At 36.1% G+C, this 27231-nt stretch overlaps 1 protein-coding gene across 1 annotated transcript in view; it reads left to right on the top strand.

The window, feature by feature from the left end:
- The window catches only part of CSMD1 (CUB and Sushi multiple domains 1), a 1262314-nt gene that overhangs the window by 1058497 nt on the left and 176586 nt on the right, over positions 1-27231 (top strand). The window contains exons 31-37 of the mRNA XM_074922368.1: positions 2395-2511; positions 5853-5966; positions 7842-7937; positions 17349-17552; positions 18624-18748; positions 19366-19462; positions 25057-25161. Of these exons, the coding sequence (XP_074778469.1) occupies positions 2395-2511; positions 5853-5966; positions 7842-7937; positions 17349-17552; positions 18624-18748; positions 19366-19462; positions 25057-25161 (858 nt within the window). The remainder of the gene's footprint in view (positions 1-2394; positions 2512-5852; positions 5967-7841; positions 7938-17348; positions 17553-18623; positions 18749-19365; positions 19463-25056; positions 25162-27231) is intronic.

The raw sequence follows: 27231 nt of genomic DNA, 5'->3' as shown, positions 1-27231 counted from the left end.
TAGGTAACAGTTGGCAACTGCCAGTAGGTATATTCTGAAACACTAATGGAAAGTCCCGGGCATACTTTTTTCATTATTAATTTCACAATCCTTAATGATGTTATTAAAATACATAATCTGAAAATGTAGGTTTTGCTCACTAAAACAAATATTACTTATAGTCAGAACAGAGTTCAGTTCAGGATGTGTTTAACTGACACAGAACTACACTGGTAAATCTTACAGCCTTAACCTACAAGAGAACTTTCCATGCATCTTTTTTAGCCTAAGCACTCATGGGCTTTCCCTACAGACTGAATATACTATGAAGATATTATCATAGATATTATTAAAAACATACCCAAAAAAGGAAAACACGTTTTAGAACGGAACATTTTTACAACTCCATAAGTTTGGAATTTGTATTATATTAAATTAAGCATAAGTGATATACTTTAAATCCAGTGAAATGTTCATAATGTATTTCATCTGGAAACTAGAAGATAGACTTTGTGGCTTAGTTTCTGGTATCCTCAACCAAGAAGAGAAAGAAATATAAAGATTTTAAATTCATGTCACGGACCAATTCTTTGTGATACTTGAGTTTCTCCTCAGCCACATAATCCTATTCAGTCTACTGATAGATTAAACTTCTCATCTTCTATCATTACATTGGACTTTTTAAGAATTCATATAAGAAGCTAAGAGAAGATACAGATTTGTAGTATTAATTGCTGTCTGTATAAGGAAGTTAAACTTGTAGAGATATTTCAAGTGTGATTTAAAAGCCCAGTTGCTGTCAGGGAGCAGAAACAGCAGGTCTTCTCCACAAGGGCAGATGAGCCGAGGATGACCAAAGCACAGGCTGTGCCCTCACTCACTAGGCACAGTCCTACAGCACATGAGCTGGGTCAACAGAGCCAGGAGCTGGTAGCAGGGTCTTTTGACAGCCCCAGACCATAAGCTACCTTCCAGGAAGTTGTTAAAATGTAATCTGCTATATGTAAAATTCCCGCAGCAAAGTAACTTTGGTTTACTTTGTTCCTTATGGTAGAAAGTAATTGTTTAGATTATTCATTGGCCTTTTCTTTGCTTAAAACCAAAAGTAATGTGACTATTCTAGGGGGGTTTTTTATAATTTAATTTATCTATTTATTTATTTTTAAAATAATATCTTTATTGGCTTCTTGGGTAAAATAGCAGTGTATCACAATCTTTTATTCTTGTAAAATCTATAGGTTTTAGTAGTGTTTGATGAAATCATTTGACAAAAAAAAGGAACACTGGATTGCATATAACTAATATCATTATCATAAGACTTACATTTTAATGAAGATTTTGATAGGAAGGTAAGCCTTTCCATTAGTTCTCAAAAGTTGAGAAGAGTGACAGCGATACTTTGTTTTCAACTTATAGAAATGTATTTACTCAATATCCAACAGAAAGAGATATTTTAACTTAAAAGTTATCCAGTCCTTGTGTTTGCTATTTCTCCAAAAGCACATATCCTTTCCATCCACTCCCTCCTTTGACTTTTCCTGAGAAGTTCTTGAGACACAGCCTTCCTGTGATGTAATGCTTTCAGTTACAATCGGTAACTCCGGCAGTCCCTTACCATGCCACATTTACTGCCCATACATGGAAGGAACATACCATGCTTGCACTGTTCATTTTTTTCTCATGATATGGGCAGAACTGCTACTTATATAATGCCTGAGTAGTCCTGAAGTTTAGGGATCCACTGCCCTTAATATCCCTTCTAACTTTGGTAGCTATAAGGAGTTTCTCTTACTCTTTCTGTTCTGTTTTATATACATATGAATAAAAATATTTTTTATAAGTGTAAACTATATGCTCTTTTAATAATCATCTAGGAAGTTATGAAAAGCAAGGCAATTCAAGCATACATTCAAAAATCAGAATCCATGGCATTCTGTGCAGGGTACTGTTAGCACATCTATATATTCCTCTGAGTTCCAAGATAATTGTGTTGTGCCATTTATGCATTATCATGTTTTTGGGGTTTGTTTTTTTTTTTTTCCTGAGCTTTTTTTTACATAGATAGATAGATAGCTATACACATATATTCAAATTAAAAAAAAAAAAAAACAAAACAAAAACAAAAACAAAACCCAACAACCCACCTAAATTGTGTTTACAGTTTCTTTCAACTAAATGATTTATACTTTTAGTTCTATATAAATACCTGTAGTCAAATAAAACTCTCATGTATTCTAATTTTAAATAAATTTTAATAAAAATTATATCCTAAGAACCATTGGATATGTCATTATAGGAAAATCAAACAAAAGCAAAAGCACTAAACTGTCATATTGTAATCTTTAGGTTTTCATTTTCAGACTAAACTAATACAGACAACTCTAATTAACAGAACACGTTTGTTTCTTTTTCCAGCACCATGTGGAGGGCAGTACACTGGATCAGAGGGAGTGGTTTTATCTCCAAGTTATCCTCATAATTACACTGCTGGACAGACTTGCCATTATTCAATAACTGTACCTAAAGAATTTGGTAAGATTTTCTTCTACTGATTTATCAATCATTAGCACTGTTCTACTGTTCAAATGTCCTTCATGTGTAACAGCGACCTTAGATTTTCAATGTATTGCAAACTGCTTATTTAAAATAAATGTATTCTTGACACAGAAATTTATTTAAGGGTTTTGACCTCTTACTTATCCCAAAACTTATCAATAGACTTCAGCTAAGCGATCTGTGTCTGCTATCCAAGCGTACCCTGGATGCTTTCATTGAGTAGATCATTCATCATCACAGGATAATCATTCATTCAAGCTTCTTGCACAGTAAAATCAGTTGTCAAAAAAACAAGCATCAGGTGTTCTCGTGTATTTTAGCTTTGTTTTTCATGTTTTAACAAGGGCAAGATGAGTAGAATCACATTTAACAAGTACAATGGAGGAAAAGAAAGCAATTTTACAGAAAAGCACCAGAAACGTTTGTGAAAAATCACAAAACTGAATATTTCAATGTGTCAAAATACTTGGACAAAATCTCTAAAACTTCTTCAACTATATGTAGGGCATGGTTTTCTGCAAAGCAGGTTTCTCTAATTCAAGTCCAGGCAAATAGCAATAAGAAGCATTTTACTACTTATGAAAAGACTGAATGCACAGCAACTTAGAGTGTTAGGTACTTTCTATATGCAACAAAACCTGTAAGGACTCAGCAGTTTTTTCACTGAGGAATTTGGAAAGCTGATGACAGAAGCAATTAGACATTTATAGGTTGAGAGCTTAGGAAATGTTTATTAAACATGCTAATAATTCAGTGTCATTCTAGTACTGAACTTTTAATTACTATTCTTTATTATTATTATTTGAGATAAAATGTTTTTGTTCACAATTTTGTTCACAGTTTTGTAGTAAAAAAATCATTAATTCAATTTTCATCATGTTTTAGAAAGTTCTTGCATTTGAGAAGCATTTCTTCAGAATAAAAGAAATATATTTGCACAACTATGTTTAAGTAATTATCCAATAAAATATATTTTGATTAGTTTTTCTCCTATTGAAAAAAACTCTATCATATAAAATTATTTATTGATGTTTTAGGGGTGAGAGTAACACAAATCCTTCAGATTTCTACTACAGGAAAGTTTTAAATTACTCTGTATTCCTTATTACAGTTTTGATTTTTCTACAAGCGAAAGTGAGACTTGATAGTATGTAATCCTTTTTTACTGCTAGAATTTTATAGAATGCAAGAAAATAACCAGAATAGTGGCTGCATCTTAGAGAAAGGATCTGTCAGATCATTCAGAGTGACTAGGTCCCCAAGGCAGTAGTTACAGTTAAATGCTATTGGAGCTTTACAGAGAGACATTTATCCAATTAGAGCCTTTATTACACAATATTTTTCACTAGAATTCCTGATCAAGAACATGAAATATATCTCTAGGCCCATATCAGTAGCTGTGAAGCTCTTTAAAGTAAGATTAATTACATTGTGTTTTGGTTTTTTTTTTTTGCCATTTAATTAGTATATTGAAAAATTGGATATTATCACAGTTTAGATTTTAATAAATAATGCTCAAAATTTCATATTTTTCCATATGCTATTTAAAAATGATGCAACTGTTTCCCCAGCCATCTAAACAAATATTTTTATTCTTATCTATTAGAAAGAGAAACTGACACAAGTGGAATCTATAGCTAGCATTTACAATGCTTGGCAAGTACCTCATAAAATTATTTCTCTATACTGGATGTCGTGTTGGTCCTGACTTGAAGAGAGCCTGACTGAAAAGTTACTTGAAAGTACTGGCCATAGACACAACTTAAGATCCTTTTTCATTCATTAAATAAATTTTCTTTTAAAAAGATTTGTTTTAGCAAATCTAATAGGTTTGAGGATCGAATAACATTGTGGTAACTTTAGTTGATAATAGCTTGTACAAAGGATCCTCTTGCAGCAGTGAAGAATAACTGCTCACTAGTCTGCATTAGTAAGGATGCAGCTGGCAAGTTGAGAGAAGGTAGTTTCCCTCTTCATAGCCTTCATGAAGTAGCATCTGGAAACTATGTCTACAGTTTCGTGGTTCCAAATTACAAGGCACAGATTGCTAAAATAGAAAAAGTCCAACAGAGAGCCAGCAAGATGGTTAGGAGGCTGAAGCACAGTACAAAGAAAAGTTAAAGGAAGTTCAGCCGGGAGAAGGTAAGTGAAGGAAGGCCCTTCATTCCAGAAGTATGCAGGAAGAAAACAAGTGGCAATAGTCCCAAGTTGTAGCACAACAAATTCTAACTGGACATGGGAAAACATTGTTCACCATGACAGCAATTAAGTGCAGGTAGCTCGAAGAAGAATTTTTGCCAGTTTTCAAAATTTTCTCAGAAAGAGACATAGGCAACCTAATCTAACCTCAAAGTTAGCCCTGCTTTTAAAAATCAGGAGGTTGGATTACGCTATTTAAAAAAAAAAAAAAAAAAAAAAAAGTTACAAAATTTAACAACTTTACAAGAAGTTGGAAAATACAATCAGTACAGAAATTGTACTGCATTGAAGACCAGTGGTTTATATACAGAGTCTGGAATAGGTACAATTTTAAAACAGATTTCTCCCTTATCAATAAAATATGGGTGGCTAGAGTGATGAACTAATATTTTTATTGTCTTGATTTTGCTGGTTTACTTCATGCTTCTATTGCTAGCTAATATTTTAATTCAGTGAACCACTTGATATTTACTAGGGAGTTATGTTGTATAGTTAAATGATTTATTTGTTAATACACCTTAAATTACTTATAGCTGAAGTACAAATTAAGCATAGCAATATGTAAAAATCAGTAATAAACTAATATTTTTAGTAGTTGATTAGGTTTATATTCTTTCTTGTATAATAAGTACTAATACAAAGTTACAAAACCAGCCAAATAAATTAAAATATAATCCTCAGATTAAAGCTGGAAAAGCAACTAGTCATGTGTGACAATAGATGATCCTTTAATAGTTTCTAAGACTGGTAATGAAATTTTGGTAAAAAACTTTCCTTTGTAGCTATTCCATTTTCTTATTCTCATAGGTACCTATGCATTAAGAAACAAGACTTGTTTGACTAGAGATAAATTTTTGGGGAAAGAGGGATTTAATTATCTTTGTTTTAAAATAAAAAATCAGAAATTAATGAAAAGCACATCAGATTCTTATTAGTTACGTTTAATACAGATGTTTTATCATGGTAGACAATAAATTAATTTGGAAAGAATTCATGTAGGAATACACTGGTAACTAAGACAAGCAAAAATATCTCATTAAATTTGTTTTTAAAAACTAGGTTCCTGTTTTATCTTCTATTTTTTCTCTCTCTCTCTTTTTTTTTTTTTTTTGATGTAGTTGTGTTTGGACAATTTGCCTATTTTCAGACAGCTTTGAATGATGTGGCAGAATTATTTGATGGAGAAAACTCTCAGGCTAGACTTCTTAGTTCACTGTCTGGATCCCACTCAGGTAAGTAATAAAGAAAAGTAGTATATATTTCTTACATAGCTCAGCATGGAAAAAAAAAATCAAGAGAATGTTATGAATTTCATTTCAAAATATAATAATAAAGTCACTAGAATGCCAATGGAAGACCCTTCTAAACCTTTTAATCACAACACTCTTCTGGAACATATGGTTTAGGCAAGAACTGATCATTGAGTTGAGTGCAGAAATAATTGAATAAAATTCTTAGATCTTTATGTAAGAGGGCAGATTGGATGGTATAATTATCTTCTCTGCATCTAAACTCTGAATTACACATCTACATTTTCTGAATGTCGAATTTAAACACAAATTACTTGTATTCACAAAATGCAATTATCTGTATGCAAACATGTACTTAGACTAAAAGTAGGCCAGCTGTTGCATTCAGGTAACTACAGAAAAATGTTGACCCTGTGAAATCATAATCAAACTTATATGGATTTCAGCATGGTCAGAATTTTCAATGTATGCATATATAATGACTATGTTCATCTCAAGTGGATAATAAATATATTTCTGCAGCTATAAATGTGTTTTCTCATACACTCCTAGTATTTAGGAGAGCTTATATGTGAGTTTAAGATTTTTTCATTTCAGGGCTTTTCATGGCTTCTTGGTTTTCACTTTGAATAACTGGAGAAATACTTGATATTAAAAGAATGCAACATATCTATTTGATTTAAAGAAAACATTATTTGAGAAATTCAGCCTATCTTTTTCCTCTGGCAAATCTTAGCTATTTGTGTCATAGTAAGAGTTCACAAATTAATTTTAAAATATGTTTAATTACTAGCAAGAGTTCAGCAACAAAATATTTGCTTTTTAATGGCTGAATTTGACAACTCATCTAAGCACCCAATTTTACTGCATCAAACATATTTAAAAAGTTGAAACTAATTTAAAAGCAGACATTTAAAAATCACTGAAGGGAATTTAAACTCATTATTTTTACTTATTATTTGTGGCATATCTGATTTACATTGGTTTAGGATAGGATTTGGTGATGTGGAATCGTTAGTTATAATAATATAAAACTAATCGAAGTGAAATAATTATAAATCCTATTTACCCAGTTATCTAAGATATTTTAAATTAGTGATTTAGCATTCATTTCAGTAGAATTTCCTAAAATACAGGTTGATACAATCCAATGACAATAAAAAGCGTTGTCATATGGAGTGACATCCTTGCAGTGTAAAAGTACTGTAATTTCATCTGTATTGATTTATTACTGAACTTTTATCATGACTGTAGATAGGTATCCTAGGAGATAAAGTACATTAAAATCTTTATTAATCCTCAAGTCAATATATAAAATTTGAAATGCTACTAGAAAGTTAATGTAATATAGTTCATATATGACCATGTATTTTATTGAAGCAACTACATAAACCAAGTCATGAATCTGCTCTCATTTCAGTTTCAGTTTTGAAATGGTAAACATCATATGAACATCCCCTGTGGCATTTTTCAAAATCTTTTAATTGTTTAATGTGTTTTGCAAGGCAAGGTAAAACTTTCAGGCACAGAAAAAAGTTTACCAAAAATTCTTCTAATGATTTTGGCCCCAGATGGCAGTAGGGTTCCCAGACAAGTAGTTTATTGGTGCTTTAGATCCAACAGCTGCAGTAAATGTCAGAAAGTTTATGATGTTGAATCATGAAGTCTTTTTATTCTTACAAGTTTTCAAACTTCCTCTAACAAATTTAATTTTATGCACTGTTATTTACGTTTTCCTTAAGTATAAAGGAAAACATAAAACTATGTATTTTAACAGTATCTTTGATTACATACTGAAGACTTGTAACTGCTGTTTCTGTTTTCCATATTTAATTTATTTTCTGTTTTAATTTGTAGGAGAGACATTGCCTTTGGCTACATCTAATCAAATTCTTCTGCGATTCAGTGCTAGGAGTGGGGCATCAGCCAGGGGGTTCCACTTTGTTTACCAAGGTAAAGATGCCAGCTTTTGGTGGAAGACACTGGTGCCAGTCTCACACAGCGTATTATTTCTTCATAGGTGTTAAAGTATTTCTTCAAATATGGGTGTAGTCTTAACCTTTTTCCAGCCATTGGGGACTTCTCCGGATGGTCGACTGGATTCACAATGGCAGTTTGTCTCCAGTGAATCCTATGTGGCCCCATGGACTTGAATATGTCCAGCCTCTCTCAGTAGTCTGTAATCTGTTGCTCCCTTACTGCTGAGTGTTCATGTCCTCCTCAGACTGTAGAAGTACATGGTAAGGACTGTGAACTCAAGGCAAAAAAGGCATTCAATACTTGAATCAGGTTGTCCACACCTCCCCCACCTTCCCCTCAATGGATCAACATACCCATATATATTTTAAACTTCCCTTTGTAATTAGCAAATCTGTAGACTCTTTCCCTAATGTCCCTTGCTAGGTTTTGCTCCAGCTGGACTTGGACTTTGCTGATTTTTGTTTCTAAGTAGCTGAGCAATACTGTCATACTCCTGATTTATTATCTGTCCTTGCCTCCACTTGTGGTATGTGTCCTTTTTGTGTTTAAATTGTTTGCAAAGCTTCTTGTCTAGCCCTACAGGCTTTCTGCCCAAATTCCTAGTCTTCCCTCACAATCAGATAATTTGTTCCATGGCTCTCAAATCTCTCTAAAAAAAATCACCAGTATCCTTCCCCTTCATGCCTGTTCCTTAGGAGACTCTATGTACCAACTTCATGAATATGCCAAACCTTAATTCCAACCTTCTGTCAGTTCCTCAACTTCATCATCTTGGGGTCCTTGCAGCCCAAGCTGGCATCTATATCCACATACACAAACAGCTCTTCCCTGTGAGTGGCTGGCCAGGTTGTAGCTACTTAATTTAATTATCTGATAGAAATATCTATTAAATATAGCCAGTGTTTTGCTTGTATAAAATGAGTAGGGACAAGACATTAGAACTTGTTTTCTAAACACAGTGACTATTATACCAAATTTTGAGCAAAAGGAGATACACATTTGTATTCTGTATTGAGCTGGATATAGTTGCTAGACTGCTATGGACCAGATGAGGCACATATTTGATCTCTGTTAAAGCCAGATTTCCCTGAGATGAAAGTTAAGACATGCCACTGGGTAGCATTTGAAATGGGCTCTGGAAATTCACTCAGGATTGTTAGCTGCATTTTGGAATTCAATAGATCAGCAGATTTGTTACACAATATCAACATTCCAACAAGTTCTGATTTATAGTCAGGCATTAAAATGACACAGAAAATAGGTCTTGTGGTTCTGGTGAAGAAATATCCAGGTATCTGAAACAGGTATTAAAAAGAAAATATTTTGTACTTTTATACTTAATTATATACTCAACATTTATTTTATACTTATTTTTTGATGCATCCAATTACAGTTATAACATAAAATAATTATAATTTTCTAAGAAAAACAGTAGAAATATGTATTTTGGGATTTGTTCTATACTGACAGTTACTGACTTATGAGTACATCAGAAGATCTGTTATGAGAATCTTTGTTACATTAGTCTAAAATCTTTAGCACTGTCCATTTCAGCTTTGTCAAGACATAAACTAAAAGAAAAGAAAAAGAAAGTATTTTCAAGTACTTAGGAAAATCACAGTTCTTGATATGTATAGGCAGCATAATGTTCTCAAAACAGTATCGCTGTGCTTCAATGTTTTTACCACTTACAGTTTCAAGAGTTTCTTCAACTGAAGTTAGGTTGCCTTGTCACGGATGGAGTCATACACCTCACCTGTAAGAGAGAATCAACTACACACTTTATTGATATAACGAGTTTCAGTGGTAAATGTGACGGTGGTTTAACAAGATTTGATGATATGGTACACTTGAGTATTTACTGCATGGAGGACAGGGTCAGACAAAACTGTCAAGGAGATTCTCCTGTTGAGTCATTAGGTTCAGAAAGGACCCCCTTGGTTTTTAAACTCCTTCTCAGTGAGGAGTCTAGGTGTGGGTGAATCCACTCCTAGGTCAGTCAATGGTCTATGTCTAAACGATTCTATATGCACAATCAGTCCTTTATATCACTCAGCTGAGGTTTCAATGTTTATCATGTTATTAATCACTTACCGAGAATCTGTTGTAGCAAGGAATCTCTCAGTCTTGAGGAGTAACCTTGAGAGGTGTACCTTCTCAAGGGGAGATCCTGGCATGCAGCCCACTGCCATGCTGGAGAGCTCAACAGGCCCTGGGCTGTCTACTTTTTATAAAGATGATTGACTTATAGCTATATTTGCATACCAGCAAGACACCATTCCAGACAGCCTTTGGCATCCACCCCCCAGAGTTCGGAGTAAACTGGATGAAGCCATTACAACCACCGCTAGTGGTTATGGCTTAAGTGGGGGGCCTGGGGGGGAGCACACTGCCATACTTTTGCATCACACACTATTCCTCAGTGTAATACTATAAAGAGAGGGTAAAAGCGCCAAAGACACTTTCAAGCTTACTTCATGAGTATCTGTAGCTCAGCTTAAGGTTTTGGGGAGTTTGCTTAATTGTATTAGTATTGCTCAGTACTCTTGATGTTTCAAGTTTTTGTTCAGGCTGCTAAAAAATTCTGTCTTCTTGGAGAGCTTGGAGGGCAAATTGGTATGGCAGAGACCATGAGGCAGTTTCAGCATTGAAGAGTGCGTGACAGATGTAAGACTTGCAAGTCTCTTCCTGACACAACTGAACTTGAGGAGGTATTATGTGCATGTCTGCACACTGCAGCTGAAATGCAAGAATGAGACAGCATGCCCAAGTCTGTTAGCATGCTGCTAAGGCAGCTTAGTACACTAAGTTGATCCATGTGTCTTAGAGAATGCAATCTGGTGACACCTGGGGCAGTGATTATGGGTTCATTGCTGATACAGGCAACAAATGCAGTCCCAAAGGGGCATCTGGGCAGTTCACTAGATATATGGCATATATAACCAATAAGCTTAATGAGGCAGTCATTAAACAGTGTGTTTTATTGTATACTAGCTTTTCACCTTTACTAAATTGAAGTGTAAATGTAGTTTTGGATAGTTTAAAACATATTGTCATGATTCACTTTTTAAATTTATTTTTATTTTTTTTTTACGTTGGTGCAGAGTCATGGTTTAACTTAGCAAATTAACGGAAAGAACTGTCTCACCTCAAGAATATTTCCATAGTTGTAAGGAGCTTGTTGGGACTCTTCAAACACCTTCTGGAGAGTGTTTAAGCCTTCTTAGTTCTGTGTTTATAGAAAGATATCACTCTACTTTGGGTATAGTTCAAGATATCTGTACCTGCCCTTTTTACACATCAAAAACATCACTTGCATTTAAAAATTTAAATCATGCACAATTAATCACAAAAGAGGGGGAATATAAGCTTCTGGAATTAGAAAACCACTTTCAGCATTTGAGTTTTTATCAGCATATGAATGACACCTTTGTGTCTTATTCATTTTGGTTTTTATATGCGTAAATTGTTTAGTTATTTTTTGCTGCTTTTAAAGAATTCATAGTGATAGTAAACCTCAATTCTCTTAGCTGTATGTGTCTATATATATATATACACACACATACATTGCTGTTGAACAGTAAGTCTCCAGGTGAGCACAATGATATGCCTCATTTCAGTCATTTATTTGGGCTACATTTATTTGGGCTACATTTATTTTTTAGTAACTAAGAAATAGATTTTAACAAACAAGAAGTGTTCTCTACAGCAGCAGAAAATGAGTCATGCAAAGCCACTCTATTTGTCTCAGGAAAATCACTAAGCTATTTGAATATCCAGGTTTTTTAATATCTTTTGAAATATATCTTAAGAGCTTTATTCAATACACATATGTATGTATGCACATATTGATTAATGAGTTAGTGGTATTTAATAATCTCTATAATTTTAAGGTTTTTCTCCCTTCCTTTGAAGCATGTGATCATATTTCTGATGACCGCCTGCTTGCTAGCCTTTTAAATACTCCAGAGGATAACATCCACTCTTGTACTGAACACAGTAATCTGGTCTGCAAAGTCAATCATTTTATTTATCGCCCTCTATTCCAGGTTGACCTTCTTCCCTGTTCACTTTTCCACTGGGTTGATTTCAATTTTGTTTCACAGCAGTATGAAACATTTACTAAAAGATGGAGGATAATTACTATAGAAAATGGAATGTCTTTGTGGTACAGCTTGAGAAGCCTAGGTTGTCAATGCTATAGGCAAAAGCTAGAAGGAAGGCTGGAGGGGAAAAAAGGTTATTGCTTGCATTATTTCAAATTCTGGTTTGAGCAAGCAACAGATAAGTTTTGTAGCTTTTATACAGATTTAATGGCTTTTTCAATGCCACTTTCTCAAAAACTTCTTTGTAGCTGCATATGTCATCTGTGCTTTTATTTCTGTTTCTCAGATGACCACATTTCCTTGTATTTCGTACAATACGTAAATGGTATCTGTAATATCAGACTTAAAGAATATACAGTCTTTCAGAATATTAGGGTCAGGTATGTTGAAATATGCTAGGAACAAACACATTTTAGAAGATTGGGAATTATGTTTTTTTCAGGTTTATCTTACGCATGTTCTCCTGCTATGACATCACCTAAGAAACAATAGCATGTGTTTTCATGTAGCTGAGGCTGCAGCAGTACAGAGTTCTTTCCCTACAGCAGTGACCTTTCTACCACCCAAAAAAATATGAGTTTTTAATGCTTGTCTTCCTTTACTTGCTCTACCGTATAAATACATGTATTAGTTTATGAGGTCAAATGAGATTTTAAAGAGGGCTATTAAAAAAGTTACCATACTAGGATATGAGTAAGGACTGTGGAAGAAAGACAGAAGGGAGCAACAATAAAAGATGAATGTGACTTTAACAATTAAGTTGATCTAGTCTGCAACAACAATAAAATGCATAGCCACACAGTTACTGCTAAGTATAATTAGAGAGCAGATCTAGGACTGTTAGCATTATTTCCCTATATGTTACCATGACACATTATGTCCTGGTTTACAACAAGCTTCCTAGAAAGGTGGTCGATGCCCCAAGCATGTCAGTGTTTAAGAGGGATTTGGATAATGCCCTTAATAACATGCTTTGACTTGGTCAGCCCTAACTTGGTCAGACAGTTGGGCTAGATGATTGTTGTAGAACCATTCCAACTGAAATAGTCCATTGGTATAGAGGCACTTTATCTGGGCTGTCAGCCATGTCACCTTTTAGAAGAACACACCTATTTTTCTAAATTTTTATAGCTGTTTTAAACTGCATTGAATTTTGCCATGGAATACTTAAATCTAAATTCTGTTTCAAGCAGTATGGGAGTACTTTGTTGTTATGTGTGGCTTGCATTACATTTATTCTTAATGCAGTTCTCAAAACAGAAAAAAAAAAAAAAAAGCCCCAGAAAAACTGTGCCTCTTACAGTGAATAGCATGATTTATTTGTGCACCTGTAGCATTTATCTCATTGTAACCATTAATACAGTATTACTAAAACCTGTAAAAAACTGAGAAAAATGTCAGTTTTAACATGGCATTGAGTGTTTCCTGCTGACAACAGAATATTCTGGCACAACTCTAGCCATGGATGTTCGTGGCTGCCATGGCTGTTTTACTTATTGGCTGCTCTCAGTAAAATGGCAGCCTTCAGTCTTTTTTTAGGGCCCATATGTTGACCAGACCCATACCATAGGGAGGTCTACTCCCTCCCTGGGGTTCGGGTTAGAGATACTAAAAGGAAAGAAGCTGCTCTGGTGTGGCCCTCTGATTACTACCCTTTGTTGGTTATCCAGACAGGTAACAATGAGGTGGTAGAGAGAAGTCTAAAGTAACTAAAAAAGGACTTCAAGGCACTGGGGTTGCTAGTTGAAGGCTTGGGAGCTCAGGCTGTGTTTTCATCAATCCCTCAAGTGGAAGGGAAAACCACTGAAAGAGGGTGTAAAACATATCTGATTAACACCTGTCTCAGAGACTGGTGCCACCGTCGGTATTTTGGATTCTTTGACCACGGCGAGGTTTATAAGGCACCTGGTCTGCTGCTGACAAATGAGACAGGGGGGATGCAGCTGTCCCAGAGGGGGAAAAGGTTCTGGAGCAGGAGTTAGCAGGGCTTACTGAGAGGTATGAGGGTGGAGGGGGAGATAACTGGGCCTTTTAGGAATAAGCACAAGGGAAGCATGCCGAGGCTTGAAGGATGGTGGACTGGTGAGGGCTCTCCCTCTGCCATTTCATTTGAGAGAAGGGAAAGATGTTTAGGAACTGTGGAAGCACCCGAGAAGGGTCTGGCAGGGAACAATGCCTACACTCACAAAAAGGTGTTGGATTCATTAGCTCATCTCAAGTGCATCTCTACCAATGCACGCAGTATGAGCAACAAACAGGGGGAGCTTGAGGCCATGATGCAGCACAAGAACTATGACATGGTAGCTATCACAGAAACGTGGTGGGATGCCTCACATGACTGGAGTTTTGCCGTCGATGGATACAAGCTCTTCAGGAGGGATAGACAGGGAAGGAGAGGCAGTGGAGTGGCCTTGTATGTTAGAGAATGCTATGACACCTCAGAAATCAAGTATAGTGGTAATGGGGCTGCACTGCACACAATGAATGAAAAATACTCCAGGAGTGATGCTGTAATTTTCATTCAGGTCATATAGCCTCCTAGGAAGACAGGTAACGTTTGGACACATGTAAAGCTAAAAGTTTAAGTAGCAGGGGCCTGTAGTGGTGACCTGTGTGGGAGGAGATCATGAGCTATCATGTGCCACTCACAAACAGCTTCCTCTGAAGCTGGTATAAACAACCTCTCACATGCCAAAACTTCCACCAGTCAAAGGAGCACATGCCCTTTCTCAAAGATATTTGAGAAAGTGACAGCTCCTTTGGGCCAGAGATGCTTCTGGGGGTGTGGTGCTGGAGATGCTGCTGGAGAGATTGCTGGAGACACACTCTTTCAAAGAGGCCCTCCATGCCAAAGGGATGGCAACCCATCCTGGAGTGAGAACACCTCAGAGGGGTTGGCAGCTTGTGAAAGACCTGTTCTGCAGTAGGGGGACATCCCTGAGCAACTGCAGCCCACCAGGGGATCCACGCTAGAGCAGGTACACTAAGAAACAGAGTGACATGAAAACTTGAAAAAGTAAACAGCAGGAGAGAAAATGAGGAAGATCTGAAGTACAGCAGAAGAAAACAAAGAAGCAGAATGAGAGCACGTGTCCCCAACTTCCTGTGCTGCCTCTCACTTCACTGATGGAACTAAGATGGACATAAGGAAGGGGGAGGATAGGTGTTTGACAGAAGTTGAGCCTGGAGAAAGGGAAAGAAAGCTGTTTGATTAAGTGTTTGTTTAATTGTGTCTTCTTTCTTCTTAACTCCTGTATAAGTGATCAGAGTTTTATGTTAATTTGTAATAAATTAAATTAAGCATAATTAAATATAAATTCCCTGAGTCAAAACTGGCTTGTCCACAACAATGTATTGAACCTTTTGCTATCACATGACTGCAAATGATTTATCTCATGAATGAAATTCCCATTTGAGCAAGTAGTCCTGACCAAGGGATGGATTAATGAGAAATCATGGCAGAAGCTGTACTTCTAGGCATATGAAAGTCACATGGCTGGCTGCATGAGCAGTCATCATCACCTAGTCAGTTGTAAGGGATTATACAATTTAAAAAAATAAAAGCTTTGAGTAAAATAGTCCTTGTACTGTAGACCATTTGATAAAGAAAAAGCTATTAATCCCAACAAAGGAGAAGCAAAAAGAGCAGGCTGGGCCAGTTGAATTGACCTGGCAGACTGCACCTAGTCTGCAGGTTACCATCAAGAACTCTGACTGTGTATGGTGTCTTCATTATCTTTCCACAAGTGCAGAACAATCTCCTGCCATGGTTAGAACTATATGCATGAACATGGTTCACAGAGCAGTGGGTGATACTGAAGTCATGTTGAAAACTTTATCACAAAATTCCATTTATTTGAACAAAGGCAGGTATATTAAATTTACTGAAAGGGAAGTGGTTTGTTTCTACTATGTAAATTATTATATGTAACCATTTTAAAACTTGGAAAATATATTTGCTTTTGTTTTGTAGCATTGTCTAGTTATCATTCCAGGAATATGTTAGTTTACCTCTGACCCTTTATTTCGATCTTGGATACATTTTATAACTTTCTTATGCTTTCAAGGCTAAAGTCTTCTGCAACTATAATAAAATAAAATGTAATAGTGATTCTGTTTATAGTAGTCTTAAAATAGCTTAGTAAGTCAAGCACATCATATTTCAAAATTTTCCAGGAATAAATTCTAAACACCTTTTTTTTTTTTTTTTCCTGTGCCGTTTTATGTCTTTGTTAATTAAGGACTAAATGACAGGCAGTTTTCATGGTTTTATTTATTCTTATCTAGATGCAGTGATCCGCTGAAAGTGATTATTGAAGAAACCGAACTGATCAAACAAAGCTTTTGAACATGTCACTCACAAAGAAAAACTGCTTATATTTAATGAGATTATTTTTAATATATATTTATTTTATTATAGTGTAAAACATAGATGATATTGCACACAAATTATATTTCTATATTTTTTTCTTTTTTTTTTTTGACATTTACTATCTAACTGCAAAATGAAATGTAGAAATAACAAGTACGATACACAAACAGCAGCCACAATACCAAGAGTCAGTCAGTACAAAAAAATGCCTGTTATAAAGAACTGGTTATAAATAACAAATCCAAAGGGAAAATAAGCCCATGGGAGTCTAATGAATTTTATTATTTTGCTTTTTAAATGTTGCTTACAGTCCTTTAAATGTTTTTGTATCACATCAGGTTTATGAATTCTCAGAAACTGTGGGTAAAAATAATTGTGGTTAACTGTAAACACTGAAATAGCCTTGAGGGTACATTGTTATTACTTTGTATTTTCCAATATGATAAATCAAGTATTTGTATATTACATTGGTTTTATATCTGATTATCTACAGCATAATATTTTTCTTTGCTTCTCATGAGAAACTTCTAATGTGAAGGCAAAACTTTCATATTTAATAAATAAAATAGGTGGTAGGTGTAGTATCCTGTCATTAAAAAGGGCAGCTGAAACACCGACTGATCCCCTTGTGTCTAAGGACATGATTCCAAAGTCAGTTGTTCTCCAGGCTGCCATGGCACTCACATCACTGTACATGGTCACAGGCTGAAACCTCAGTCCAGCTAACAGCCATGAAAGCATTAGACCATTCTTTGAGAATACAGGAGCAGAGCAAGTAAAAGGAACAATTAAGCTCTGTCCTACAAGAAACAATGAGCATTTTTAGTGGTCTGTTCATTTTTTAAATGATGACTGTCATTTGGATTTGTGGCTTTTTTTCCCCCCCCCCCCCCTCTCTTTCTGCAGCTGTTCCACGCACAAGTGATACACAGTGTAGCTCAGTTCCAGAGCCTAGGTATGGAAGGAGAATCGGCTCTGAGTTTTCAGCAGGCTCTGTTGTTCGATTTGAGTGCAGTCCTGGCTATCTGCTACAAGGCTCAAAAGCTATCCGATGTCAGTCTGTGCCTAATGCCTTAGCTCAGTGGAACGACACAGTACCAAGCTGTGTAGGTAAGCAATTACATTTAAGTCATCTGTTCTGTCACACATGTCTCTGAATAAGAATTCAGGAACTGTTTCAGAAAATAGTATTTAACACATATATTCACTCTCCTTCGATTAATATCAGTCATGCCCAATTTAAAAGAGCAGTTTTCCATATCAAAAAGTAATTGAGTACCAGCTGGCTGGTAGGCAGTATAGTGTTTTGTATAATGACTTAGATTATATGAACAAGTGTGATACACATTTTCTTGAACATTCATTATTTCCATGACTCATCTACAGCTTGAAATACAGGACAGAATTTAATTCTCCAGAAGTGTCTACCTGTTTCATTACACAGTACTTGTTCTATATTTCTATCACACATAGGACGATAATTTCTTTTCACAAGTAGAAGCATAGTATGCACTGAAAAATGATAGCATTGTTAAGTATAGCTAATTTTATTTCACTGTCAATAGACCTGCAGTGGGATAATGGTTTTTTTTGTAAATGTTGAAAGGTTTTCTTCTCTCCGTCCTTGGATTTATATCCAAAAGTTATTGCCATTGATAGGAGTTTATATTTAGTGTTCTAAAAATAAATGTAGGTGTCCTATTTTCTGTGTGTTACCTTTTTTTGTTTACCTTAGTTCTGTTTTGTTGAACCTTAAAGAAGCAATTGCATATACAGTAAAAATGTTTAATGTACCACACTCCTTTACCAGCTAGATCCACTATTGGAACTATCTTAGGCTGTGGGTAAATTCACATGATTTCTGTCAATCATGATTGGTGTTTAATGTTATGTCTTTACAGTTTGTTGTTACTCTCAGGTAAGACATGATTAGGTTGTGCTGCTAGGCTGTACACATTCAAAATGAAATTAACTTCTGAATTATTTATTCATGCAGGTTGTAGCTTATGCTTTATATTGTTCATATATTTTAGATAACATTGCTTTCTAAGTTCAGATTATTGTTTCACGTCTATGTGTTTAGGCTACAAAAGAGAATTATCTTAGTAAAATTATTACAACTTTTCTGTTCTCTGAAGTAGTTTAAGTTTTGTAATAATTCATGATAATACTTTCTTTCAGTGCCATGCAGTGGGAATTTTACTGAACGGAGAGGTACTATTCTTTCACCAGGTTACCCTGAACCTTATGGTAACAGCTTGAATTGTGTGTGGAAAATCATAGTGACTGAGGGATCAGGTATTCAGGCAAGTCTATATTCTGTCAAGCATGGAATATTAAGTACTTTGTGGTTCAGTTTAAAAAGTAATTGTTTATTTCTCTAGAAGTGTCAGAAAATAGCAGTCATTAAAAAAATTTTTGGGGGTACTCGATATATTTGTGTTTTGTCTTTCTCAGTATTACTTTGGTTAGTTTTCTTCTATGTTTATTTTTACATGAGGGTATGGATGAGAAATGGTTAACAAGCAGTTTTCTCTTTTAACTGTATAGAATATTGAAAGCAGGTCCTGATCCTTCAGTCTGGTATGCAAATGCCAAGCCTTTCTATCTGCTAGGATATCACTGAGGCACTTGAGAGGTCTGCACTGTCTTATCTGCTTATTTACACTTTGAGTAATTATTTATAAACATGCAACATATGTGCAAAATCCTTCCTAATTACCTAGTGTCATATTTTGTGAAAGTTAAGACAAAAGTGAACCTTAATGTTTTTACTTAGATTTTTTTCACTCAGGTGCTTTTGTTTGGATCTGTTTAGTTATATTTTCTTTGGGGCTGTTATCTTTTTTTTTTGTGGTTTCTAGAACATTTAAAAATAGATATGGCTAGTTGGTTTAAAAAGTTCTGTGGTGGTGTTTTACAGATCCAGGTCATCAGCTTTGCCACTGAACATAATTGGGACTCTCTTGAAATATACGATGGTGGAGATATGACAGCACCGCGTCTTGGGAGCTTTTCAGGTGAGGATATGCCATGATTTAAAGATACAGTTCTGTATATGGGTGTGTGAGAGAACATACCTTTGCTTTCTCACAAATATAGACAAGGAGTATAGTTATATATACTCCTTGTATACATTGATACTGGTTCTGATATCATTATGAAATGTTCTCTTTTTGGGGGGGAGATTTCAGGTGCTGTAAATATGTCAATATTCAAATTCAAAGACAAATTTTTGGAAGAAAATATGATACTAAAATATTTAGCTTTCATTAGTGGGATTTAGGTGATAATACCTTCAAAAAAATTATTTCTTTTATTTTACCCCTCCCATAGAGAAGATATAGTGATATAAAATTGGCACTGTCATTCAAGAAGCTTTCTTTGATAGTTTATCATTATTAGCCTCCCTTTCTCAGGATGTGAGAGACAAGAAACCAGGCCTGCGATAAACTAGGAAAAGCAGCCTGAGAAAGAAGTTTAGGCTGATCTAAGGAATGCCTCAAACATTCGTAACACAAACCTATGAGTCACAGGGTACATTCTGTGGAGGTCGAAGCTGATAAGGCTGCCTGAATAACACAAAATGCAGCTGGAGGAGGGAGCCCAGTGGAGACAGGACGGCCCTGCTCTGGTGCACCTGGGTAGATTTCAAGGGTCATCCGTCCAGTGAATGACCTTTGCTTCATTATCCACAAATGCATATTAAAGTTAACACCCTTCAATAAGTTAACAAGGCTAACATGATCATGCTAATGACATCATCCCATGGAACACCTTACTCCTCCCCATACATGGGATACATAGGTATGTGGGTCAACCTAGGGGACAGACCCAAGGAAAGTGGGTATAAATCAGGGGAGGGAAGGGGATGGGGGTGGTGTCCTGGAGAGTGCAGTGATGCGAAGAAGACGGATGCAAGCAAAAAAGACGGCTGCCTCCTGGAACCCTCACTGGTAGGATCAGCACAGAAACCCAGACCGGTGATCTGTATTTCCCCATTCCCTCTATCTCCCTCTTTTCGCTTTCCCATTAAACAATGCAAGGCATATTGTATTGCTTGCCACAACTTCCCATATACTTACCCAATTATCGTGTGTTCAATTAGTACACTGTGGGTAGTTAATAAATGTTTGGACTTGGAGACTTGTTGTCCGCTCCATTGGGGATTTGCTAATCTGAGTCACTTGGCTCCCTCGTCTGAGTGGGACGTGACATAGCAAAAAGATGAAGCATTCAGTATTCATCCAAACTCACCAGACCTCAGAGAACAAAACAAATTACTACAATTGGGATGTAACAAACCTTGTAATTTGTTTCATATACATCAGGCATATATAGTTTTACTCCCTTTTTTATAAGAATTTTTTTATAGAAAGAACATGTTCTATAAACCAAGAGAACGAGACATCTATTATAAGATTAAGTCACAAATAATGTCCCAGTCTTATGAACTCTATCACAAGCCTGATCTTATTCTGGTGTAGCTAAAGCATTTTGTGGAATTTTGCCTCTCTGGTGACTTCACAAACTTTTAAAGTATATATGTATATTGCGTTATGTAAGGAAATGAATGATCAACTGAAAAAATTAACCCCATTTTATTTATTTGGATATTGAATTAAATACTTTGAAGTTGCACCTCAAAATTTACATATTAAAATGTGGGTTAATCCCAGTAGATAGCTCAGCCCCATCCAACCACTTGCTCACTCCCACACAGTGGGATAGGGAAGAGAATCAGAAGGGTAAAAGTGAGAAAATTCATGGGTTGCGATATAATAGGTAAAGCAAAAGCTGCACGTGCAATCAAGCAAAACAAGGAATTCATTCACTGCTTCCCAACAACAGGCAGGTGTTCAGCTGTCTTCAGGACAGGAGGGCTCTATCATGCATAACGGTTGCTTGGGAAGAGAAATGCTGTAACTGCCAACACTCCCCCCTTCCTCTTTTGTCCCCCAGCTTTTATTACTGAGCATGACATCATATGGTATTGAATATCCCTTTGGTCATCTGGGATCAGCTGTCCCAGCTGTGTCCCCTCCCAACTTCTTGCCCACCCCAGCCCACTCGCTGGTGGGACAGTGTGAGAAACAAGAGAAGGCCTTAACCACTGTGTAAGCACTTCTCAGAAATAACAGACATGCTCGTGTTATCAACACTGTTTTTGTCACAAATCCAAAACACAGAACCATGCCAGCTACTATGAAGAAATTTAACTCTATCCCAGCCAGATCCAGTACAAAAGGCTGTAACATTTTATACTAAATTATACTAGCTATGCTGTATATTAAATTGGAAATAAAGAAGAAAAAAAAATTATGAAATGTAATCAGCTTTTAACAAGTGAAATATATGCAAATATATTGGACCAACTGGATAAAGAACTGATGAAATAATCCATTTAACAATATTCCATTTAACAATACTCAAAACTAAAACCACTTTCTTATTCTATACTGAAAGTGTATCTTGCTTTAGCTTAAAAGGCTTCCTAATTTCTAGGGAAACTGAAAAAGACAGATTTTTTTGTATTAGAAGTATTTCACTGGAGATAAAGTAGCACAGGTTTTTGTGAATTTCTTATGTATAATGAATGTCAGACTTAAAATGAAGAATTATTTTGTGTATGGGAAAAGCCTAATGAAGAATAATTAAACTTGACATGAGATCTATTGTTTTCAAAACTGAACCAGTAATGTGAAATTGAAACTGAATTCCAGGTGTAATTTCATAAGTGGTAAAATTCAGAAGGTATAATTTCTCTCTTACTAAATCTTGTACAATACAAGTCACCCTCTGTGAATTCATTTGTTTCTAAATATGTGTTGCACATAGACAGATATACAACTAATTACTAAGAACTTACTAAACTGTGCTGCTAAACTGTCACACAGTGGATTTGGAAAGGTAAATTCACTGGATACTGTTTCTTAAGGAAGACTTTACAAAGATAACAATATAATTTTCTTGTGTCAGGGGACATCAGGGGCTGGCAGTTTGTGTGCTTGTGGTGCCAGGAGTGACAGGGGTTCCCTGGAGTGGCAGAGCAGGGCCTGACATCCAGGCTTGACCCACAGCCCCAGCCAGGAGCAGGGCAGCTGGTGGGTACTGGGCAGCCCAGGCCCTGGGCATTGGGCATCTCTCTAAGGACTGGGACAGGCTGAGACCAGGCTGGGACATGGGCCCATGGGTCCCAGAAGAAGCAGATGTTGGCAAGCCATCTATAAAATTTCAGTTAGATCATAGAATCATAGAACAGCCCACATTGGAAAGGACATCAAAAGATCATGCCGTCCAACCTTTTGTGGGAAGGAGAGCCTTGATGACATTGTCCAGCACTCTGTCCAACTGCATTTTGAAAACTTCCAGTCGGGACTCTACCACATCCCTGGGGAGGTTGTTCCCGTAACTGTTCTCACTGTAAAAAATTTCTTTCTAACATTGAGGTGAAACCTCTCCCAGTGCAACTTGCACCTGTTGCCTTTGTCTTCTCCATGTGGCTCCCTGTGAAGAGAGCCCCCATCCTCTCTGTTGCTGCCTTTTAAGTACTGGAATACTATGGTGAGGTCCCCCTCTGAGCTTTCTCTTCTCCGGGGAGACTAGACCTAACTCCTCGAGCCTTTACAAATAGGGCAGGTTCTCCAGCCCTTTGGTCATCTTCATGGCCTTCCTTTGGACCCTGTCCAGTCTGTCCTTGTCTCTCTGGAATTGTGGGGTCCAAAACAGTACTCCAGGTGTGGCCTGACAAGCAGCGAGTGGGATGATCATGTTTCTGTCTCTGTTAGTAATGCCCCTCTGGATGTAGCCCCAGAACCTACTTGCCTTCATTGCTTTGGCAGTGCACTGCTGACTCATGTTCGTCTTGTTTTCCACTAGGATCCTAAAGTCCCTTTCAGCAAGGCTGCTCCACACCCACACAGATCCTAGCCTGTACTGGGCTCTTTGGTTATTCTGACCCAGGTGCAGGACTTTGCACTTGCCTTTGTTAAACTTCATACAGTTCTTGCTAGTCCACTCTTTCAACCTGTCCTGGTCTCTCTGTAAGATGGTTGTCATGTCAACCTCATCACCTAGTTTAGTGTCATTGGCAAACCTGGCGAGGGTGCTTTCAATCCCATCATCCAGATCATTTATGAAGATGTTGAAACAGCGTGAGGACCAGTATTGATCCCTAGGGGACCCCACTTGTGACGGGCTGCCAGCCTGAACTATACCACTAAATGTGGCAATTCTGAGAATTAAAACTCTAGCCTCATTTATTTCTCATGGTACAATAGGATATAATTTCTCGTCTTATTGAATATCATCCTCTGAGGAAGTAAAAGAGTGGTGTTAAATGTTCGCAAATCCTACAACGGAACTGCCAGAAGAGCAGTTTTGTTCAATGAAGAGTATAATCCCTCTGAGTCAACATCCTCATTCTTACAGAACAGGCGCCTCAAACTCCTCCTTAAACGTATTTCAAATTCTGTATGGATACTGTATTAAGTCCGCCCTCCAGGAAGATGTTTCACTATTTTCTGTATTCCATGGTAAGTATTGTGTGATGTGAATGCTCTGTACTGTCATGAATTTCCATACTTGGAGCTTCCATGTCAGACAGTAAAACCTTCCTTAAAGGACAGCTCATCATCTTTTAGCTCCTCACCAGATTTTGCTTAATACAGTATTAGATTTAAAAGCGTTTCCTATTTCCTAGTTTAGACTGTGGACTCACGAAGTGTTTCTTTATAAGCATGAGTTTCAAGATCATGCCTAGTCGGCTCTCAGTTGCTATAGAAACAGCAAATGCCCCACAGGAAATGAAAACATTTCCTATGCAACCACCATTGAAATTCATTAACTACTTGACACTGTCTTTGAGGGTAATCATAGAAAATGATGTAATGTTTAGCCTCAGTAGGTGTTCCAGCTTTAGAATGCAGAATGTGAGTTGCATAGTAGTCATGTGGTAATGAAGAAAACGTTGTGTCAGACTTAGCAGTGCTAGTGGGAAAGAATGTGTCCAGGGTTAGTGATAAGCTGCTTGCATAGCTCACACTGAAGTCAGGCCACCCAATTTTATTACAGTTATTTGAGTTAGATAAAGCTAGTATATTTGGCTTTTTTAAAAAAAGTGTTGCAACTGCTTCTTCACTTCCTGTCATACCCTCAGAATTAGGGTAAGTGGTTGAAATATTATTCTGGGAAGAATGTGTGGAGTGGACACAGAAAAAAAACTGGACTGCTCTGTTCTGCATTGCAGGTTTTTTATCCATGTGGAGAAAAGTCAAATGTCAGTTGAGCTTATTCTCGTAATCATATCCCTTACTTATGTGATTTTTTCTGTTTACTCCTCTTTTTTCTATCTAAGTCAATACAATTTCATCTGAACATGGTGGGATCTTATTTGATTGTCCTTGCATAGCTCCTTAGGATCATGACTTGTAATAAAATTTTTCTTTCAGCTTCAGGAGAAAACAAGGCAGAACATAGCAGAATGTTTGAGATTTCGATGCACATAATGAAAAGAAAATGAGCCTGTCTGATTCAGTACTGGTTATCTCTTTTCAGTATAAAACTCTGACATATCAGCATGCTACATCTTACTCTAAAACTTTTATTTTTCCAGGGACAACTGTGCCAGCATTGTTGAATAGCACTTCCAATCAACTTTACCTGCATTTTCACTCTGACATTAGTGTGGCAGCAGCTGGTTTTCACCTGGAATACAAAAGTAAGACTGCTTGTTTTTTGAAACATTCTCAGGAAAAAAGCATGGATTTGGAAATGGAAAGACAGAATTTATAGTATTATTCTGCTTGATTTTTTATTTCCCTGACTACTACCAAAGTCTTCTCAGCATGAACCTGATATGTGATACCTATTAAACTGAAATTTTAAATAAAATGACATTTGAAATTGCTGAAAAACAGCTTTCACAAATTAGCAGTATATAACAACTCAACCTGACAATTCAGAACAACATTTTTAAAATGTGGGGTTTAATTATGGTATGGGGTTTTTTTTCAACTTATTCAAAAAAAGTAAATTAGTTTCACTGCTTAGAAATAGATGAAACCAGAATAGATAACACTTTTTTCCCACCTATTTATACATTCATATATTTATTCTTTGCTGTTCCTTCCTTTCTTTCCAATTCTTTTTCCTCAACAAATTGCTGTAATTGCAAAAAAAACCCCAAAACAACCAAACAGACCCATTATAATCCCAGAGCTACAAGAAAACACTACAGTTATTTTGGTACATCACTGGTGGTATGAGCAGAATAACCTAAGAAGTTTAATGGCAAATTTTGCTATATATCAACTTTTTATATGTTTTGTGAACAGCCTGGTTCTAAAATACAGAGGTTTGGTGTTATCGGTGGATTTCCTCATATAATCATGTTTAATTCAAACATGCATGTTTGTATTATTACCTCTCTCAAAAGAATTAAATACTATAGAAGAATAGTAAATTCAGCACATGTGCTTGCACAGTATTGTTTTTCACTGGAAATAGGTATTGCTAAGAATATTCAAGTGTACAAAAGTAATGTGGTGACAAGTTAACAGTCTGATGAATTCTTTGATGAAGGTCACAAAGCAAATACTCTTTAATTTTTGAATATGAACATGCTCTATTTTCTTAAAAAGGTCATCCAAGAATTTTCTTGAAAATGGAGTCTGTTTTTGTATTACATGCATTCCATTATCAATGTCTAAAAATAATTGTTATTTATCTTTTTAAGAAGTACACATAAGTAAGGAAACACATGTATGATCTTTATTAAACTGTATTTAGGATTGGGTTTAAAAAGTGTATAAAATTTAAATATGTACAGAATTTTGAAAGACTAGATTTTCAGGTCATAAGAAATATTTTCAACTAAACATAATCCACATGATAGTCTTATGTTTTAATTTAGTTTCCTTTTTATTTCAATCATGTATATGCAAGCATGTTGTATTTTTTTTTCAATACAATAATTCTAATGGTGATGTAGAATGAAAATATTACTTCTGTAGGATTTTTTTTAGAATATATTATTTTGGCAAAGTTCTCTTTTTTTGTCTGGGGACCCCTCCTTCCCAGCTGGTCAGCCTGTTTCCCCCCCCCAAGCATTTCCCCTTAACCTGAGGTGAAAGTATAATTCCATATGAAGTGTAGACAAGTACAGATTTATTCGAGGAAGCTGCTGTGCAATAAACATTTTGAAGTTCAATTTTTATCTTGTAATGTATCAGTTTGATTATGCCTGTGACTTCTGAAGAAAAAAAAAAAAAAAAAGTGTTCTATTAACAAGTAAAAAGCGTTTTGGAACATGTAAGGTCACTTGAATTTATGCTTTTGGTTTTTTTCCTAATTTCCAGTACCACAACTGTGCTCTGTTAAAGCATCTATTGACTTCAGTGGTGCCAGTATTTCAAGGCCAGGGGTTTTTATAAATGCAACTCAGTACAGGTCAAAGTAGCAACATTCAGCACTCAGACCATAGTTAACTAGTCTGTTGATAGTCTTGCAAGAAAGAATAATTTCCTTTCTTGTTGTGGCTACATGTTCTCTCCAGGGCTATCAGGAGCAGAGTACATCTGTGTGTGTCTCTGAATGCAGAAACAGAGCAAATCCCCACAGCAAGAATTTACTGTTTTGTATTGAGCAGTCACCTTTTTAGATCAAGAAATAAGAGAAGGAAATACTGTTCTGTATAACAAGATGCAGATATTGCTAGTGTTTGATTATGAATTCTGAAACCTGTGATCATTTGGTCACCTACTATTTGAAGGAGCATCAGAAAAATAAA

This window comes from Athene noctua, chromosome 1 (genome assembly GCF_965140245.1).
Source record: "Athene noctua chromosome 1, bAthNoc1.hap1.1, whole genome shotgun sequence".
Classification (NCBI taxonomy): Eukaryota; Metazoa; Chordata; class Aves; order Strigiformes; family Strigidae; genus Athene; species Athene noctua.
This window is presented reverse-complemented; position numbering and strand designations above follow the sequence as displayed.